Below are 18,375 nucleotides of genomic sequence, written 5' to 3' on the forward strand. Positions count from 1 at the left end.
GAGGGAGTGGTGGGCGGACCACGGCAGGCTGGTAGGTACCTTTGATTACCTGCAAAACGCAGCAAATTGGGACGGACTGGGGGCTTCGAGCTGGGACCAAACGCCTGAAAATTGGGGAGTCGACCGCTGAGGAGCCAGTAGCAGGACAGCTGTAGGGGCGACGCAGCCAAGCTGGGGGCCTGAAACACCACTGCCGACAGCTGGAGAGCTCCCGTTACAGGGGCCGTCTCTGGCAAGCTTAGGCCTGATTCAGGCTAGTTTACAGCGCTGCTCGAGAGCTCCTCCCGCCGACAGGTACCTCAAGCTACCTTGTTGCCAATTCGTTGGGGGCGCACGACACATCCCCAGTATGACCGTGCTGCCACTGGCTTGGTCGCCAGTAATACATGACAATTGATAATTTCCTTCGTGTTTCTTACCAAGTGTACGCGCAGCAGTGAGTACCTAGTGTACGCATGCAGCAACTTGCTGGCCAAGTGTGCCCAAAGACGGCCACATGCTCGCTTAAATTGCGGTGCCAAACAAGAAGAAACCCGTAATTTTGATGGTTGATTTTTTATTTATTTTTTTTGTGTCCCAAGTAGGGCTCCTTGAGCTCCAGGTGTGAGTGGCCCCGCAAACGTTAGTGTATTTGCAGCGCCGCAAGCAGCACAGCTAACATTCAACTCCACTCCTTGTTCGCTGCTGGCTGCCAAGTTCTAACCTAGCTGCTAACGCGATGGACGAATTGCGCTTGCGCTCGTCGTCAGTTTGCCCAGCAGCTAGCTGGTAGTGTTATTAGTCCGTCTACTGAGCCCTTCGTTACCTCGGAAGCTGCTAGAGCCTAGTAGTAGGTGATTGCGTGGGCTCCAGTACGCGGCATCTCACGGCAATGGCCTCAACTCAAATAAGAACTACTTTATTCCAATGTAAGCGTCAACTCGAATGCGTACAAAGTTCAGCTCTCCTTCAACTACATCATCTGACAGCGCTCTTTGTCATGCAAGTAGGAACCGGCTTGAGTGGATGAGGTTGAAAGACTGGGCCGTTGAGCGGATCAGTCACATCGATCCAGATGAGCTCTCGCGACGCCCCTATCCCGTCATACTCTTGCTGTCCACTGTGCATCCCTGTATCCTTCTCCCACGCTGTTCCACGCGTCCGGCATGATTCATCCCTCCCGCGAAGCAACGACGAATCACTCATCATCTGCCATCTCAGCTTCGCCATGCCCCCATCCGTAGAGTCCACAAAGTCCACGCATGCTTGCACCAGCTCGGCGTCATCCTGGCTGTTCGTATCTCTTGCCGTCTCCATATCGCACATGGCGCATAGCGGTGGCCTCAGAAGCTCCGATACCTCTGCTTCTGTGCCGGCCGCTTGCGTATAAGACGTGCCGAGAACCCCACGGTTTCCGCAGAGTAGGCAGCTGTAGCATGCTCTGTGCCAAAAGCACCAACCAAAACTGACACAGTCGTCGCCGCGGCAGATCATCTCTCCGCACACCCAGCATATTGATAGCTTGACAATGGCGGCAGCGCATTGGTCGCAGGCGAGGCGTGCAGAACGACCGAGTATGACGGGATAACCATGCGTTGCACAGTGACAATAACTGCATATGAATTCGTCATCGTTTCGGAGGGCCGAGGTCCGTAAATCTGCTGTAGGCATCACTATCGTGGCCGTTGTTATCGATATTTTGTAGGTAACGATTTCGAGTATCTGTTGTTTCTTTCTTCTGAGCTATTCAATAAAGGCGTGCCGGTTCAAAGGAATATTAGTCAAAGAATGCTTCACAGCGAGCACTTCATTGGAAAGTTGCATGCTGCCAAGTGTACGACCGAGGCAAACTCTGTCGGCCAGAATCTCGAGAAGGCAGGTAGGATCCGCCCGTGCATCAAGCACAGGACAGCAACCGCTTTTTTGAAAACCATCGTTTCTGGTCAGAAGCAGGTCATTATTGCTACGCCTGACGTAAGCTAGAAGTGGGAAACATAAAATACAAAACGCCGACATGATATCCTTAACTCGCTTTAAACCAGAATACCGAGACCAACACCATATAGCAAAAGGCAACCGTTTCATCTTGAGCTGAGCCTTTGACTGCAGGCTACCAGCACTTGATAGAGCGGTGGCCGCCGTAGCGATTGGCCGAGCGCATAAATCCGAGGACGAAATCCAATAGTACAAAGTAGCCAACAAATATATATATATACACAGTGCAATAGTTGCACTCTTCAGACTCTCGTCTTGGGACGAGCCAGCATGTTTAGGCGGCTCATGCTCAAGCCCTGTTTCTTTGCAGGGCTAGCAGATCTCGGTGTCGCAGTCGGGCTCTTGCTGGGTTGCTGTCTGCTAGGGGTGAGAGACGCAGTGCGATCCAGTCGTGCTCTCTTGACGGTACTTTGCGGAGTGGAAGAAATGGGTTTCGCGGAGGACAAGGCCGGGCGCTCAGCGCTGGTTGTGATGTTCTTGCGCTTTTTGGAAGCGCGGTCGGCCGCCTCTCTCTCCGCATCCTCTTCATCGCTGCTCGGCCGGTGACGCTTTTTACTTGTCAGCCCGTGCAAGACGCCAGGGAGTGTCTTGGAAGACGATGCTGGAGCAGTGTTCTCTTTGTCTGGATGCGAGCTGGCAGCAGGCGGCGTAGGGAAGCTGCCTGGCAGGCTGGCTGCCTGGTTGAGCGACTGTCTAACTTGTCGAACGCTCGACTGTCCGACGGAGCTGCCAAATCCAGTCTTAGGTGCGTTACCAAATTCGATAGTGTGGTCGCTGCGGAAGGTGAACGAGCTCGGTACCGAAGGCACTCTTTTCTTGCCACTGTCGCCTTTAGAATCAATAAGTTCCTTGAACGCAGACAAGTCAGGGTAGGCAACGTGGCCACTAGGTCCGGAGACGGCAGTCTTCTTCTCCACGTCCCGGGTGCTCTTTGGCCCAGAAGCGGATCTGAACCTGAACAAGGAGGACTTGAGTGGTGTGGGAGAGTTCTGGTCCACGGCTGCACGCTTAGTCTCAGGTGTGAATGTCACCTTCTTTGATGTAAGTTTGCGACGAGGAGTTGTGAAGGGAGCCGGCGGCAGTTCCTTGTCGAGGCGCGGGGGGGCCGGAGTATGTGATCCATAGAGCGCGGGCTGCGGGATGGCGCTGCCCGATGCAGAGTCAGCAGCCGGCTGCGATCGAAGAATAGACTTTACTTTCTGCATGCGTGCCGGGCTGAGTATTCGACGAGCGAAGCCATCGGCTTTAGCAGTCAAGTTGGCTCCAGACAACGACTGTGCAAAGCTCGGCGTCGCGGAGGTGGCGGCTTTGATCGGACTGGCAGATACCTTGGATGGGGTAGAGACCAATGATATAGTCGGCTTCCGTGGGCTGGTCGGTAGCTTCGTCGGTGTTGATACCGAAGACACTGCTATCTTTGTGGGACTGGCTGACTTGTGCATTCTCGAGGATTTTGTAGGGCTCATCAAGCGTGAGAGGGTTGACTGCGGACGTGCAATGGCGCGGGAAGCAGTTGGTGTCGCCGCAGATTTAGGTTTGTTGGTTGATGTGTCGTCCTCTCTGCGTTGCTTGATTCGCTTCTCAGGTTGTCGTTCTGCTGGCGCGCGATCAGCCGCTTTGCTGGGCGAAGAAAATTGGTAGTTCTTCTTTGGCGACTCCGCGCCGCTTCTGCTGTCCAAGTTGGCAGCCGATGACTTGCGCTTCAGGTTCTTCTTAGGCGTCTCGGCTAAGCGGTTGTAAATCTGTGTCTTCTGTGGAGAAGGCGAAGCGGCCGTCTTGCTCGGGGAATCCGTCAGGCTAGCTTTGGATGGTGAACGTTTCACACCAGCCACAACAGGTGTAAATCGGCTTGCTCTCCAAGCAGAAGCATGTCCCTCAATAGACTCCATCTTGTCAAACTCGGCCTCGTGAACAGCACTGTATCGACCTGCAATACTCTTTGGCTTGGCGAAGCGGCGGTCACCAATCCCATCTCCATCAAGACCTTCGGCTTCACGCTGCGCAACCAATTCGACCTTAATCTTAGCTGCTTTCTCTTGCAACTCCTCCATGATTCTTCTCGCGTCACTGCTGAGCGAGCGTCCATTGGCAGATGCCGCTAGGTCAAAGGTAAAGGACGACGACGGCACACCGGTTGACCGCGACGGAGTCGCGGTTAAGGCAGTACCAGTACTTCTCTTGGCGGAGGTATCGATATCCGTGAATCCAAGGGCCACTGCAGACGAAGGTTCTCCGATACTTTGGTGAAACTTGCTCGGATGCATTTCGCTCCGAGGTGGTCTGATCGCCGACGATGGGGGCGTAGAAGGGGCAGGCATAGGTGATTTGGCAACGGAGCGTCGAGGCGACGACATCGCGACAGGTTCGGCATCTTCAGTCACAGGTAGTAATTCGGGAACCGGCCTGTTACTCTGTATTTCGGTCAGCATCTCTCACACATAAGTAGCGGTCAGCAGATTCACTACCTTTGGCGTGGCAGCAATGCGCGCAGAGCGGCGCCTTGGGGGAGTCATTTTGCCAAAAGACAGCAAATTGCCTATAGTCGAGGATGTAGAACAGAACACCGAGGTAATTGACGTGGAGCAGCTCAACGGCCGGTATAGTGGAATGTTGTAGTATGAACGTTATTGATATGATGTCAACGGGGAGCGTGGAGGACAGGAATGGTTTGTTGACATTAGTGGGGCGCTTTGTTTACTTTTCGTGGCCCAAGCTCCACGGAGGAGCAACACAACATCGCACAGTGCTTTATCCGACTAAGACTGTACGTACGCGCACTGTACGTGTATTGACCCATCTAACTTCAGCGCCATGCGGCGTGTTGTGTATAAGTCGACATTTCGAAACATCAATTGAATATGCTGCGGACAGCGAAGCAATACATATGCGTAGTTATTGCTTTCCCATCCATCAGCCTTACAGCTTTCAGCGACTCGCATTACCAGCACGATGTACTTTCTGCAAGGTCTTGGCTTATTAAATACTGTTACGTATCACAAACCTGTCAGTGACACTTCGTGGACATCAACACGGGAACAGGCGAACACATCGCTGTCTACCCCAGATTCCATGTCTGCGGGGAAGCGGGCTTGAGATATATTATTAAAAGGCAGCATTATTTGTAGTTGACGTCCTCAATCTGGACGATGCCCAAGTACAGCATCGACGCATACGTCCAGTCCCGTGCGCGGCTACTCCTTTCCGAGCCTCCCGCTTTCGCGAGTGCGTTATTTTAGTATGAGGAGACGCAATGCTACTGGCGGTAGGAGTCCGCACTTTCCCCTTTACGCCAGGGCACGTTCTTCTCACCGAGTGAACATCAGACTCCGAGAAATGTCGCCGCTCAGACTTGTTTTAGAATCTCATCCGCCATGAACGGCAGCCAGGACGTGGCGATTCCGCTTAGAAAAAATGACATGGTCATATGGCCATTCGCCACCACTATGAAACGCCATCAGGACATCAGCACTGAGCCACCTGGCTCAAGGCATTCATCAGTCAGGGTTGGAGCAGGTGGGCAAGCCAAGGAGATTACTTGGCCCAACAGGTTTTGAAACTTCAATGGAGTAATATTAATAGAGAATGCCCGTTTCGGCTTCGCGCCACATCCCGTTCCCTGTTCGATCGACGTCCAGGGCCCTTTGCACCGCCTTGCGCCTATCGTTGACGTTTCTTGTCGGGGCAAATACGGATGACCATCGCTTGCGCTGAACCTCTACTTCTCTCCCTTGCAGCTGCCTCACTGGACAAGATCTACTAGTTCTAGGAGAATTCATTCCCTGATTCATGGCCCTGTGCCCACAACGAGGCTTGCCTGCCAACCAGTCATGGCTTGCCAGCAGTGTGTCCACAACATGGTCACGCAGCGCAGAGACTGTGAAATCGCATGGGAAAATTACCCAAACAAGAAGGTACCTAGTCAGCAAAAGAAAAAAAGTGTAATTTTAAGGCAGCATGTCTCACTTGGAGAATCAGCAAGTCGAAATGAGATGAAGTGTAAGCTGAATCGGTCCAAGCAGAACATGGCACGATAGTACCACAGTGGTCCTAGCAACCATTGCAGACCGAAAGAGGCTGGGATTATCAGGGTCTGAGTGACAAAAACCGATAGCTCATTTGCCAGAGTCAGAGCTCACCGGAAACCTTCCCTGTACGCCGATAGGAGAGTTGGGGCGCGTAACAGAGTCTGTGTACTACCAGTACCAACGCAATACAACACGGCAATACCAGTAGGATATGTGATCAAGACGACCAATACTGATCACATCCTTGTGATCTACGTTTCCACAAATCTTAAGTAGGGCTAATAAGATGGATTGTAGGCGTACGTGACTGGAGCCATGCAGCCATGCCGCGACCTAACCCGTACCTTTTTAGATCATTACTTGGAGGCAGTGGCTGCGAAAGAACAGGCTTCTATTTGCCAAGTTGGTCTGGAAGGTGAAGAAGAGCAGACTCCACCATGAAGCGTCCATCTGGGTCCGTCGGAAAGCCACCGGCATCTCGTCCAAAGAAAATGGAGAACATGGGTCGCTAGCAAAATTGCATCATTGCGCCATACTATAAGAAGCTTAGAAGAATGCAAGCCAGCGTAACGAGGAGCGAATAGCCTAATTGTCTAATAAGTGCAATGCCGTTGGGGTGAGCGCTTGCAAGTCGAAGGAACAATGATGGCTCTGCTTTGCCGTGCAGGTGGCTTGCATCTTGGCATCAAGACGCCCTATCATGAACACATTGTAATTTTCCATAGGCCTGATTAGTGAGGTTAGAGAGGATCAGTAGCCGAGGCTATCAAGGAGCTATCGGGGTTCTTTCCAATTGCGTGGAGCCTTGAAATATACGCAGTTGAGGCTCGATGCTAGACCTGGGTCTCCGTGGGAGAATCAGATTGGCTGTACTACGAGACCTGGCCGGGTCGTCGCCGTAGGCTTCCGGTGAATCGGTACGAGCACAGGCACCTGGCCCCGAATTGTGGGCTCACAACTTATTAGTGCTTGCCCAAAAGCGAGCCGTTGGGATGGTCTGGTATTGAATACACTGGTACATATGAAGGGAGAGGGAATTGGCGCCAAAGCCTGTACTGGTACTCCGTCAATCGCATGCTGTACGGCCATTCACCAGCCAATGGGCAACATCATCTGAAAGTCAGACGGCAGCTTTGGCGAGGCAAATAAAAACGTTCGGCCACGGTGTTCACACAACTGCAGCTTCATGGCAATACTAAAGTTCCGCCCAATCTCTGACAACTACTAGAGATCGGCAAAGACACAATCTTTCCCCTGCTGCGCAAAACGAGACAACAGCCCTGAAGACGTCGCCCAGATAACCATCCTACCCGGCTGCCTTTTTAAGAGTAGGAGTTGGACTGGGGCATCTCTTCAACCTCCCTCTTTCAGTACAGCGCCAAATGGCGGGTGTCACGTTTGCGAGTCAATGAGCCAGGCTAGCCAGGCGCTAGCCTTCTGCGGCGTGTCTCTAGAAGTGCACTAGACTTGTTTGCTAGAAGTCCTTTTCTGGTTATTACTGAACGGGAAAATTTATCCCATCAGTCCCAGTGGCAGTCTTCAGGGCTCAGGTGAAGGAAAGATTTGCGTGGCGCGTGGCCGCCCCTCCCCTAGCATTCTCGGGACCACGGCTTGCACACTCCTGTTTGGAGGGGTTCTGGGGACGAGGCGGACGACAAAATTTGGAGATGCACGGAGATGCATGGAGTGGGGAGGGAAGAAGTTTCGAACCATGGCGGTGGCTTGTGTGCTCCGTACTTACCGTTGTACATGCAAGTGTGTAGGCTCATTTGCAGTCAGCGCCAGTCGGTACTTGTGCCGCCCGCGAAGCCTCGGGATCAAGGCGACGCTCTTTGCTGCCATGTCCAACTCCGTCGGTGAGTTGGTTGGTTACTCGTGTCGTCACATGAGGCATTGTCCGTTGAACACTATTGCAAAGCTGGCCATTGACGACAACACACCGCGATTGCACAGAAGCTGGCTCTTCAGAGCAACCATCCACAGGCAGGGTGGATATGACCTACCACGTACTCCCCAATTATTTAGCGTGGCCTACCAGTAAAACCTCTGGGGGAAGCGCTCGCGCATCATGGCGAGCAGGGGTGAAGAGGTTGCATGGCTGCATGACCTTGAGCATGTTATCATTGTTATGCCACAATTCCAGAAGCGATGAAGGCAGTTTGGGCGACGACGGGGAACCTAAAAAACGAACGAATCCAGGACCACCCCTGAGCAGCCACCTCCAAGCTAACGACTCAACCAGCCCAGCCCGCCCCATCTTGGTCCTTCTGTCGAAGTGGTTCCAGTGCTCAGAGCACACACCCAGGTGGCTCCATTGTGTGCACTGTATGGGGTGCGGGAATCAAGGCATTGGATTCGAACAGTTTCCGCGGCCAGCAGCGTTTATACCGTGTGCGGTACAGTGTGTCGTGAAGAGGCTCTTCTCCTCATCCCCGCGTGCCTTGGACAAAATCCACAACAGCCAGGCAGAGGAACCGTCGACGGCAAGCCCGCCCCCTCCAGAATAGATGGATGGATGCATGGATGGGCGAGAGGATGGGGCAGAGTTCCAGGCCATGCTGGTGGCCGCTCCACCACAGCTGCCGCCCACGAACAAATCATGCCTGTCCGATGGTGAGGCTGCTTGCCGCCTTCTCTCAAGTCAGGTACTCCGTACTTCCCATTACATAAAAGACTCGGGGCCGCCTCCCCCCGTTCCCTCATTATTTCCCCGGCTTTGGCTCTGCGACAACCCCAGAACACACGAGCCTTTAATCTGTCAGCCAAAGCCTTTTGGCAGCTCTCCTATTTGAAATAAGAGACAAAAAACCAAACCTTGTCTCTTTGGCACGTCTCTATTCTTCGGCAACCAACGTTTCCTCCCGCCTGGTTGCGACATCCACCGCGCCGGCATCCAGCCACCAACCACCCAAAGCACGTCGCCCGCCGCCGCCCGCCTACAACCCTACCACCTACTTGGACTTACCAAAGTACCAAAGCAAGGTACCAAGCGAGGTCACAAGTTCCCGCAAAATTTGCCCAAGCCTCGCTGCCGTAGCCGGACGTGTATTGCCGTGCTCAACCACCACTTGCCATCCCCCGCTTCTCACCCGCCCCGTTTCAGCACGCCAGAAATTCTTTTTGTTTTATTTTTTCGCCTTCTATCCTGTCATCTGCAGACGCACATCTTCTCAATCCTTAACCGACTTACATTGGTGCTTGCATCGAGACGAGTTTGTCTTACTGCCTGATCATCTCTTGCCTTGCCGTTCCTGCATTCCCCGCGCTGTCACTCAACGACAACAAGCCGCCCAGCGGCCCTCTCTCAACAGCACACTCCCCATTATATACGAATGGCAGCCAAAAAGATGTCCATCGACAGCAAGCCCAAGCCCTCTCACCGGGAAGAGAGCGAGGACTCAGCTGGCTCTACCCCCGAGGGCGAACGGAACCCGGTCACTCCCATCCCAACAGAACCCGTCCAGCCCAAGCGAAAGGGCGGCCGCAAACCCGTGAGTCATCATGAGACTTGGAGCCTCTTACATCATGACTAACGCCATTGCAGATTTATGCCACCTCTGAGGAGCGCAAGCAAAGAAACAGACAGGCTCAGGCCGCCTTCCGCGAGAGGCGTACCGAGTACATCAAGCAGCTCGAGGAGACTATCCAGGTCCACGAGACAAACCTGCACAGCCTCCAGACTGCTCACCGCAACGCCAACGATGAGTGCCTCATGCTGCGCTACAAGAATTCGCTCCTCGAGCGTATTCTTCTAGAGAAGGGCATTGATGTTCATGCCGAGCTCCAGGCCAAGACAGGCAGCCCGACCTTAGGGCCGACCCATATGCCACAGAACATGGTGCAGCCTCCTTCTCTCCACAGACCCATAATGAACCGCGCTCGCAAGTCGGTCTCTGCTCTTGCGCCCAAAGTTGAGGCTAGCAACACTGCCATGACCGGCGTCAAAGCTGAGACCTCTCCCAAAACTCACCCAACTCCCTCCCCCAGCAACACAGGCTCTGCCTTCTCCCCCACCACCGAGCATGCCGCCATCAAGGCCAACGCTGGCAACGGCCCTCGTTCACAGATACCCGCCATCCTCACTGGAGCCGCGGGCCAGCCGCTGCGCTCTGGTTCTGTTGTCAGCTCCGGCGCTCCATTCTACTCTGCTCCTGCTTTCCACAGCCACCTCGACCAGCTTGAGCATGAGTATGATCACCACGGAGATATGATGCAAGACTCGGAACTGGATCATGGCCACGGTGGTGAGCCCTTTCCGCACTCATTCAGTGGTAACGACAACATGATTGTCTCGCCTACCAATGCCACCGCCAGCCACCAGATTCCTGGATCTGGGCCGGGCTTTTCCTCCATGAGCCAGCTTTTGGAACAAAACATGGATTGGGACCCATTTGGTCTGAGTGCCAGCATGAACTTCCCTGCCCAGCAATTCCAGTTTGAACAGCCTGCATCTATGCGATAGGACCGCGGCCAGTGTCGGTTGCACAACCCGCAACGTTTCTTCCTGCTGGGGGAAAGCAGGTTGAAGCTGCGATGATGACTGCTGGCTGCTGGTTACCGCCTGATTCGAATTGCACCAAAAACTCGACACGACATTCACGATTATGACTGAACACCAAATTGATGCACCAACCAACTCGGAGCATCTCCTGCCATGGGCAAGACCCCCAACCCAAACTCGGAGATGCACATCGCTTTTTAGCAGAATAGCCTAATTGACTTACCGCTTGCGGTACTCTCACTTACGAGCAACTCACCACAACATGCAGTGCCGAGCCGGCCCAAACCAAATTAATAGGTCTGGGCCTACCAAGGCATCGCGTGTGCATTCTCACACTCCGACCTAGGAGAGCACATCTTGTCTCACCAAACCCCTTGCTGCCTTGGCACCAGCAGCACTCTGTTTATACTATCGATTTAATACGACTATTCTTGCCTATGATCTATACTTCACGGCACTTGAGCGACTCGTTGGCGCTGGATTTTACCAGACGCCTGCTCTATGGAAAGATTTTTTTTTTCAGCGACACGAGCTGAACCACAAACTATCCTGGTGAAGCCATTCCACGACCCTTTCGCGACAAGCTTGTCGACAGCTGTACAGAAAGAGAAAAATAACTTTTTGTTTTTTTTGGCGTTTTGACGGAGATGAAAAAGTTATCGCGGTCGAAAGGATTACAAGAGGTTGCCTAAAGGCTTGCCGCTTGGTACCACACTGACCCTTAGCGAGACTACTTTGAATATACTAGCAGTGTTTTGTCACACATGAGCGTGTACTATGGTGGTGTTTACAGCGGGCAGCGGAATTTACGACAATAACGACTCCTGGTAATGTATCGGTAACGATGGGATAGCGGCTGGTTTCTGGTGTTTTCTGGTGTTTCTTTGGTTTTTGGACGATGATACCCCGCGCTTTTTGTTTTGGAGGAAATTCTTTTTGGTGCTTGCGGCCCTTGCACATTTTTTCAACTTTCCTCCCCACGATCGCCAGCGAAAGCTTGCAAGCGATACAGGGCTCTCTGGGAGTAGCTCTGGGCCCCCTGCCTTGGGGGTGAGTCTGATTTTTCGGACGAAGTCTATCTATTGCCGAAATGCAATCAGAGACCTTGGCACTGGACCTCGTCGACCTGTTTCGTCACGTCTACTGCCAAGTACGCCCCAAGTCTCGGGACGTTCCCCGACCAGCACATTCGGAAGATTGTCTGCCGGATGAGGGAGCGTACAGACTGGGACGCAAACCATCAGTTCTGTCAGCAGGACTTAGGGTAGCAGATGCCAACTGGGATGGCGATAAAAGCCCATGACGCGAGATGGAAGTCGGCTGGATTTGCCGATGATTTTACAGTTCCCCCTGCGGTGCATTCTCGATATTAATATACTACACGCTAAATCAGTGACGGCGTAGAGACGTAGTGGTGTAGATGCACACAAGGTTTATGGGTCTTTATAGTCCTTTACATAGTCAGATGTTAGTCTCACATGGTAATAGACTTCGGTTGAGAAGGAATTGGAGGGAGGGCTGGACGTGGGTTGCTCACCTATACGGTGATGTTGGTTAGAGTTTGAGTGGAGGCTTTGGGCGAAGATATAGGACATTTTTATATACAGTTTTGAGGATTTGTCTCATAATATTGTGTACAAGACTGCTGCGACACCCCATCCAAACGTCAGAACACCACCCACACCAGCAACTCTGGTGTTGGAAGTGGCACCGCTCCCCGTGCTATTAAACGCCAACGCCGCCCTGCCAACCTCTGCGGTATCATCAATCGTACATACAACTTTGCATGCACTGTGCGTTCCACCTCTGCGGACCACCCTGCTGCCGCCGGTTGATGCGCCAAGGGACCGCTTGTCAGCAGTCTCCGTGCTGTTGTACAGCATCTCAATCCACTGAATCTGCAGGCTCGCCTCGTCGCCGACGGTCATGTTGCCGCTCCACGACCCGCCGTCGCTCCACGCGTTGAAGTTGACGGCCGCTGGGTCCCGCGGCACCTGCAGCGCGATGCTGGCCACCTCGCGCCCGTCGACGTACCAGACGCTGCGCTCGGGGGTCCAGTCGAGGCGGTGGACGGCCCAGTCGGACCACGCGACGCCGCCGGGCAGCGTGGCGTTGCGCGTCGCCGCAGCAATCTCGCCCTTGTCCGGGAGGTCCGACGGCTGGTTGGTGTACTGGATGACGGAGCGCGGATCGCGCGTGAGCACCTCAACGTCGGCCTCCTGCACCTTGGCCGGGTCGTCGTCGCCGCGGTACGTGAACATGGCGGTCACGGCGCCGGGCGCGCCGACGGTGCGCGCGCGCATCCGCAGCGAGAGGAACTGGTAGCCGGCGCCGGCGGTCTGGAACTCGGCGGCGGTCTGAAAGTCCGGCAGTCGCTTGGTGCGCATGGTGAGGAACGTGGCGGCGGTATCCTCGTAGCCGTCGCTGCCGCTGCTGCTGTTGGCCTTTTCAATGTAAATGTTGCTGGGCGAGTTGATCATGTAGACGGTGGCGTCGCTGGATAGGCTGCTCTTGCTGTTGTCCCAGGACTCAATCCCCCAGACGCTGGTCCAGGCATCCGACTTGAAAAAGTCGCTGCTCACCGGCGCGGAGGCGACGCTGGCGGAGTCCTCGACCACGTCGGGCACGCCAGCGTGCTGCGACAGCTGCCGAAAGTCAAAGAAGGCGTGCTGGGCGTAGTAGCCAGGATTCGTGCCATTGGAGAGAAAACAGCCGCAGCTGGAGTCCTCAACAGCCTCGGCTGCCGTCGCTGCTGAGAAGATGGATGCCGTTGCTAGGAGCGCAGCTATTCGCCGAGCGGCCATTATAAAGGCAGTTGGGTTGTGTAAGTGGAAGCAATAGGTAGGACTTGTCGCTCTGAGTTTTCGAGGTACCCATGGAACAGAAGGGAATGGGAAAATATTTGAGGGCAATTTTTGGTCTTCTTCTGCACACTGCCAACCAATTTTTCATCCATACAATGTCACCTTGCGCCTCGTGAGGCCGCTGCAGAGGCGCAGTGCGGCGTTCTAGATCGTGGTGTCACGAAACTCGGCGGCCACGCCGGTTGGGCGCGCGCGACTCAGTGGTCCGCCTGTCAGCAGGAAAGAGGCAGGGCAAGACAAGCGCTGTAGGCTAATAAAACTTTCGTAGGGCTGATTATTCTGACTGGTGTGTGGAGTGTGCTCTAAATGCTAGGCTTCACCGCAGGGCGAAGTCATCCACGAAGTTGACTAGTCGCGGTCATTGTCATGGCAAACCGGCGCTGACTTGTGGTTTTTGAAAGAGTTTTGTCAAAGAAAACAACAGGTCGCTTTGTTCCGTAGGCAGTCACGAGAAAGATTGGGCTAATTCTTTGTTCCGTCGGCTACTTGCTGGCAGAGGGCAAGCAGTGTAACCAATAAGCGGTCGACATCCAAGCACACAACATGACCAGCACAATCGAAAAGTTTCACGATGGAGATTTCGTCAAAGAGCAACCGCTCTCTGTGTTGAACTCGACAATAGTTTGACATGCATGCTGCCCGTTCGACGACGTAGATGCTCATTATTTTCAAAGGCAGCGTTCCACGTGATGGTACGCAATGGCCAGCTCACCGCCCGCCGAATCTGGCCACGACGAGCTATGACGAACTATTCTGCCCGCAAGACCACCATCCCTGCAAACCTGCAAGGCACCACCACGCCGCATCTCGAGCTCGGTTTTCCGCGCCGCGCCGCATCGCACTAGCAAACACGGGCGCTTCACATCCAACAGAAACTGCAAAGACAGCGTCTCTGTATCCTCATTCACAGGTGCCCAAGTGTCACAATGATGGCTGCTCTTCCAGACGCTCACCATTCCAGATGATCACAGGAGTATAACAACAACCATCGACACACACGACGCTGAATCTTTTCTTCCCGACACTGCGCATTCTAGAGAGCAATGGCGTCGCTGGCCCCGGAAGTACAGGCCTCGGACGTGGAGCGCGCTGCGCCGGAGCGATCCCAAGAAGAAGTCGCAGCGGACGAGGGCGCATCTGTCGCAACGCCGCCCGCTGACGACGACGACGCGGCGGACAACGCCGAGACGGACCCTCCCGCTGGCGACAAGAACGCAACGGGGGACGCTACGGATCAAGCAGACCTTGAAGATGGCGAGGTAGGAGCCGCTGCCGACTCCGCGCCGCCGCTCCCCAGCGAGCCCACGCCCGATGGTCCCCCGCTGCCGAGCGAGCCCGTCCCCTCCGACGACGGTTGGGACTGCCAGTTCGACGCGGCCACGCAGGCCTGGTTCTTCTACAACCGCTTCACCGGCAAGACGCAATGGGATAACCCGCGGGTACCCACCACCACCGCCGCCGCCGCCGCGGCTGCTGCTACCTCCTCCGCGCCACCACCACAGCTACCACCAGCTCCTCCCGCCCACGAGCAGCCGCCCGCGGCGGTAGCAGGGGGCTACAACCCGGCTATCCACGGCGACTACGACCCCGACGCGTGGTACGCCAAGGGCACGCAGCAGGACACCGACGAGGCGGCGGCGACCGAGGCGCAGGCCGCCGCCGACATGTACGCCGCGTCGGTCGCGTTCAACCGCTTCAGCGGCGGGTTCCAGGCCGAGGACGCGGGGCCCGGGCGGCACACGGACGAGGCCAAGGCGCGGCGGCAGATGAATGCGTACTTTGACGCCGACGCCGCGTCGGCCGCGCACGACGGCCGCAGTCTCCGCGCGGAGCGCCAGAGCAAGAAGCCCAGCAAGGCCGAGGTCAAGGCCTTCAAGGAGAAGCGGCGCGCGCGCAAGGAGGAGAAGCGCCGGGCGTGGCTGCGAGACTGAATCCGCTGTACCATGCGCTGTGGCTTGCAGTACGAGGGAAGGTTGCTTTTTTCTTCTTCATGATTGTTTATGGGATAGACTTGATATTCGGCTTGGTTGAGGCGTTGCCGTCAGGTTTCGCGGCTCGTTATTCGCGCTTGCATTTTTTTGTATGAGTTTGGAAAGGCGCTGCTTTTTTTATACAGTCTATATAGGCTCGATATATATATATATATATATATATGTTTCATATACCCAAATTACAAGCTTCCACAGAGAAGAAACTAGGGTATTCAGGAAATGGGTTGTAAATATTCGGCTTTTCTGTCTATCCTTGGTATAAGACAAAAGGCATCGCGCTGCGACTTATTCGTCTTCTTCGTCATCTTCATCGTCATCGTCATCGAGCTCCATATTCAGATGTACGCTTACATCACTATCATCGCCGTCGTCCTCTTCTACTTCCTCCTCTAGCTTCACCGCCGGGGCGGCAGGCTTGGCCTTGGGCAGCTCCGCGGGCTTCTCAACTTCGAGACGCTTCGCCGGGGCTGCCTCGTCCAAGCCGTCGTGCTTGCGCTTAGGGGAAGCAGCGGCAGAGAATCCATTGTCGGCTGCGCCGCTCCGAGCTGCAAAGGGGTTTTCCTGCGGCTCATCGGTGCCGCTCTTCCTGGGCAGCGATGCTAGAGAACCTAATTGCGACAAGTCCTCTCCCTTCGTGGGCTCTACGTCGATCGCAAGAGCGTCACCGTCTGCCATTTCTTCGTCTTCGTCGGCCTCGGCTTCTTCCTCTTCCTGATCGTCCACCACCTCTTGGAAGCTGGCAAACATGTCACCCGAGCCATTGACGCTGCTCGTGCGGAGGTTGCTGCGCAAAATCTCGAGACCCTGGTCTTCAGGGTACTGTCGGCAGAAGTAGGGCAGGATACTGGGGTATAGACGACCGCGCTGATCCTTGTAGGGGTTCAGCACGCTCGAGAGCATAGCATCGCGGTTGGCTGTGATGATGGCCGTTTTATCAATGAGACCGCGCATTGTCGGCTTGAGATGGCCCTGCGTCAGCGAAGATAGCAGAGTCGCCAGGAGCCTCGAGGCAGCGTCCTTGTGAGCAGGCTCAAGCTTGAGGCTGACATCGGGGACGGCGGACTCTGGCTTGGCCAGGAAGAGGTCCACATTAGCAATAGCAACGCTGCCTCCATTCTTCTTGGATTCTTTGCTGGAAGGTGCGGGCTTCTCCACAGGCTTCAAGACACCAGCGTCTTGCTGGAGGTCGCGGCAGCATGCGCCCAGAACTGGATCGAGCATGTCGACGGCAGTCTTGGGTAGGGTAGGTCCCGCGATGTGGAGGAGTTGGTCTAGGACTTGGTAGCCAATGGTTCGGACGTGCGCGACACTCATGCCAGACTTGACAACGCGGACGAGGTGGTCGAGTGCCTCGGGTACAAGAGGGATCATGTCGCGGTCGAGTCGCTGAACCATGGTCAACAGGAGAGACATGGCGGCAATATGGAGGTTGGGGATGACACTCCATAGTTCATCCTTTTCGTCTCGACCGACTCCAGCATTCGTATCCAGTGCCTGATCCCAGGTTTGAGTTTTTGGCGATAGTCGGGCAATAACGCAGATGCGGCAGAGAGCATCCAGGTACGCACCAACGGGGACAGTGACGGCTGATTTGGTGGAGCAACGCAGCGTCTCCTCCAAGTACGAGAAAAGGCCAGCTAGACGCTCCGATCCAGCCGTGACTCCAGTCCAAGAGGGAAGCTGTTCGGGGCTGGATTCGTCTCCTCCTCTGGGCTCGCCCTCGGTCGATACTCGTGTTCTATCATAACCGCTAGTAGCCTGCCATGATTCGTCAACGGCGCGCAAGACCTGGTCGGCCGTTTGATGCAGATCACGCAGGATAGTGTCGACTAGTTTGGCCCATTCATCGCTACCGCTCGATTTGGCGGCAACGAAGTGCATGGAGATGACCAGTCTCCTGGCGGCGCGGGTCAGGCTAGCGGGTACATGGAGAGTATCTGAGCAAGTCGGTGCAAGATACGGCCTGAGAGCTGTGCGCAGTTGTGAGCTAAGAGGGCGGAGGGTAGCGGGATGGTGAGGGACCAGCGAGTGCAGTGCTGCACAGATGGTCTCGGACACATGCGGCGGAGTTGAGGATTGTGCCTTGAGCAATTGTACGCAGGCAGTTCCAAAGGCCGGAATAGTGGGAGTAGCAATTTCTCGGATCAGGGTCTGGTAAGGCTGGATGAGGATGTAGATGCGAGTGATGACGACAATGGCAAGCTCTTTGGAAGCAATGGGGTCTCCTTTCTGCGCCTTGTTAGTATGACATGGTTAATCAGTATTAACGGTGGGTATTCTGTACCTGAACAATGGAGAGAAGACCATTGACCCAAGGCCCGGCGGTACGGAGAATTTCCCAGCCGCCAACGTCGACCATGGCTTTGATGAGAACAACGGCAGCGAAGCGACCTTCCCGACTCCGTCCCTCTAGCAAAGTGGTGATGCTTCTCTTGATCTTGTGGACCAGAGCAGATGTCGAGGCGTCTTCCTTGGCCTTTGCATCATGCTGCGCCGACAGCACGTCCTTGCAGCGCAAAACATTGTGAGTGAGCGCAGGCAGCTGCTGAGGCAGCAGGTTGGGCGGCGTAGAAGTGAGCTTGCGGGAGAGAACCCGTAGATCGGGGGGACATTGTGGCGCCATTGAGGGCAACCGGAAGTTGTTGTAGAGCGTGTCGAGGAGGACGAGGCTAGTAGCCGGGCACGGGTTGGGTTGGGTGAAGGCTCTATCAGATGTCAAAAGCCACTTGGGTCCAAGTCGGCAGCTTTGGCGAGGGATGAATGCAATGGAGTGCAGGATTCGGACCAGGTTAAAAATGAGATGAGGTAGATGTGCAGAAAACCAATTGGGGTACCGGAATAACGCCAAAGCGGACCTGGGATGAGAGAGGTGCAGAACAAGGCTGAAAGTATTGACACCAGCGGCGACGGGTGGTGGTGATGGTTTTTTTTTTTTTCTTTCTGAAGGTGAGGTTGGTCGCAGTAGCGGCCCACTAGTGAGAGCTACATGTGGGGGAAAGCGCCGCAGGTGCATGGCGCGT

General features: G+C 54.9%; 6 protein-coding genes across 6 annotated transcripts; 3 read left to right on the forward strand and 3 right to left on the reverse strand.

Annotated features, from left to right (window-relative positions):
- Nucleotides 1-2,216: 2,216 nt before the first annotated feature.
- LMH87_007154 (uncharacterized protein) lies at nucleotides 2,217-4,487 on the reverse strand (the record flags this gene model as incomplete). Its single annotated transcript, XM_056192196.1, has 2 exons — nucleotides 2,217-4,385; nucleotides 4,440-4,487. The coding sequence occupies 2 exons, from the start codon at nucleotides 4,485-4,487 to the stop codon at nucleotides 2,217-2,219; spliced, it is 2,217 nt and encodes a 738-aa protein (XP_056060439.1).
- Nucleotides 4,488-9,331: 4,844 nt separating this feature from the next.
- On the forward strand, nucleotides 9,332-10,461 carry LMH87_007155 (uncharacterized protein; the record flags this gene model as incomplete). The annotated part of the gene is made up of 2 exons (XM_056192197.1): nucleotides 9,332-9,490; nucleotides 9,544-10,461. The coding sequence occupies 2 exons, from the start codon at nucleotides 9,332-9,334 to the stop codon at nucleotides 10,459-10,461; spliced, it is 1,077 nt and encodes a 358-aa protein (XP_056060440.1).
- A 1,661-nt stretch (nucleotides 10,462-12,122) lies between these two features.
- On the reverse strand, nucleotides 12,123-13,304 carry LMH87_007156 (uncharacterized protein; the record flags this gene model as incomplete). Its single annotated transcript, XM_056192198.1, has 1 exon — nucleotides 12,123-13,304. The coding sequence occupies one exon, from the start codon at nucleotides 13,302-13,304 to the stop codon at nucleotides 12,123-12,125; it is 1,182 nt and encodes a 393-aa protein (XP_056060441.1).
- A 715-nt stretch (nucleotides 13,305-14,019) lies between these two features.
- On the forward strand, nucleotides 14,020-14,343 carry LMH87_007157 (uncharacterized protein; the record flags this gene model as incomplete). The annotated part of the gene is made up of 2 exons (XM_056192199.1): nucleotides 14,020-14,274; nucleotides 14,326-14,343. 2 exons carry the CDS (start codon nucleotides 14,020-14,022, stop codon nucleotides 14,341-14,343), a joined length of 273 nt encoding a protein of 90 aa, XP_056060442.1.
- Nucleotides 14,344-14,407: 64 nt separating this feature from the next.
- On the forward strand, nucleotides 14,408-15,295 carry LMH87_007158 (uncharacterized protein; the record flags this gene model as incomplete). Its single annotated transcript, XM_056192200.1, has 1 exon — nucleotides 14,408-15,295. The coding sequence occupies one exon, from the start codon at nucleotides 14,408-14,410 to the stop codon at nucleotides 15,293-15,295; it is 888 nt and encodes a 295-aa protein (XP_056060443.1).
- A 345-nt stretch (nucleotides 15,296-15,640) lies between these two features.
- LMH87_007159 (uncharacterized protein) lies at nucleotides 15,641-17,978 on the reverse strand (the record flags this gene model as incomplete). Its single annotated transcript, XM_056192201.1, has 2 exons — nucleotides 15,641-17,584; nucleotides 17,640-17,978. 2 exons carry the CDS (start codon nucleotides 17,976-17,978, stop codon nucleotides 15,641-15,643), a joined length of 2,283 nt encoding a protein of 760 aa, XP_056060444.1.
- Nucleotides 17,979-18,375: the final 397 nt, after the last annotated feature.

The sequence above is a fragment of the Akanthomyces muscarius genome, chromosome 1 (genome assembly GCF_028009165.1).
Source record: "Akanthomyces muscarius strain Ve6 chromosome 1, whole genome shotgun sequence".
NCBI lineage: Eukaryota > Fungi > Ascomycota > Sordariomycetes > Hypocreales > Cordycipitaceae > Akanthomyces > Akanthomyces muscarius.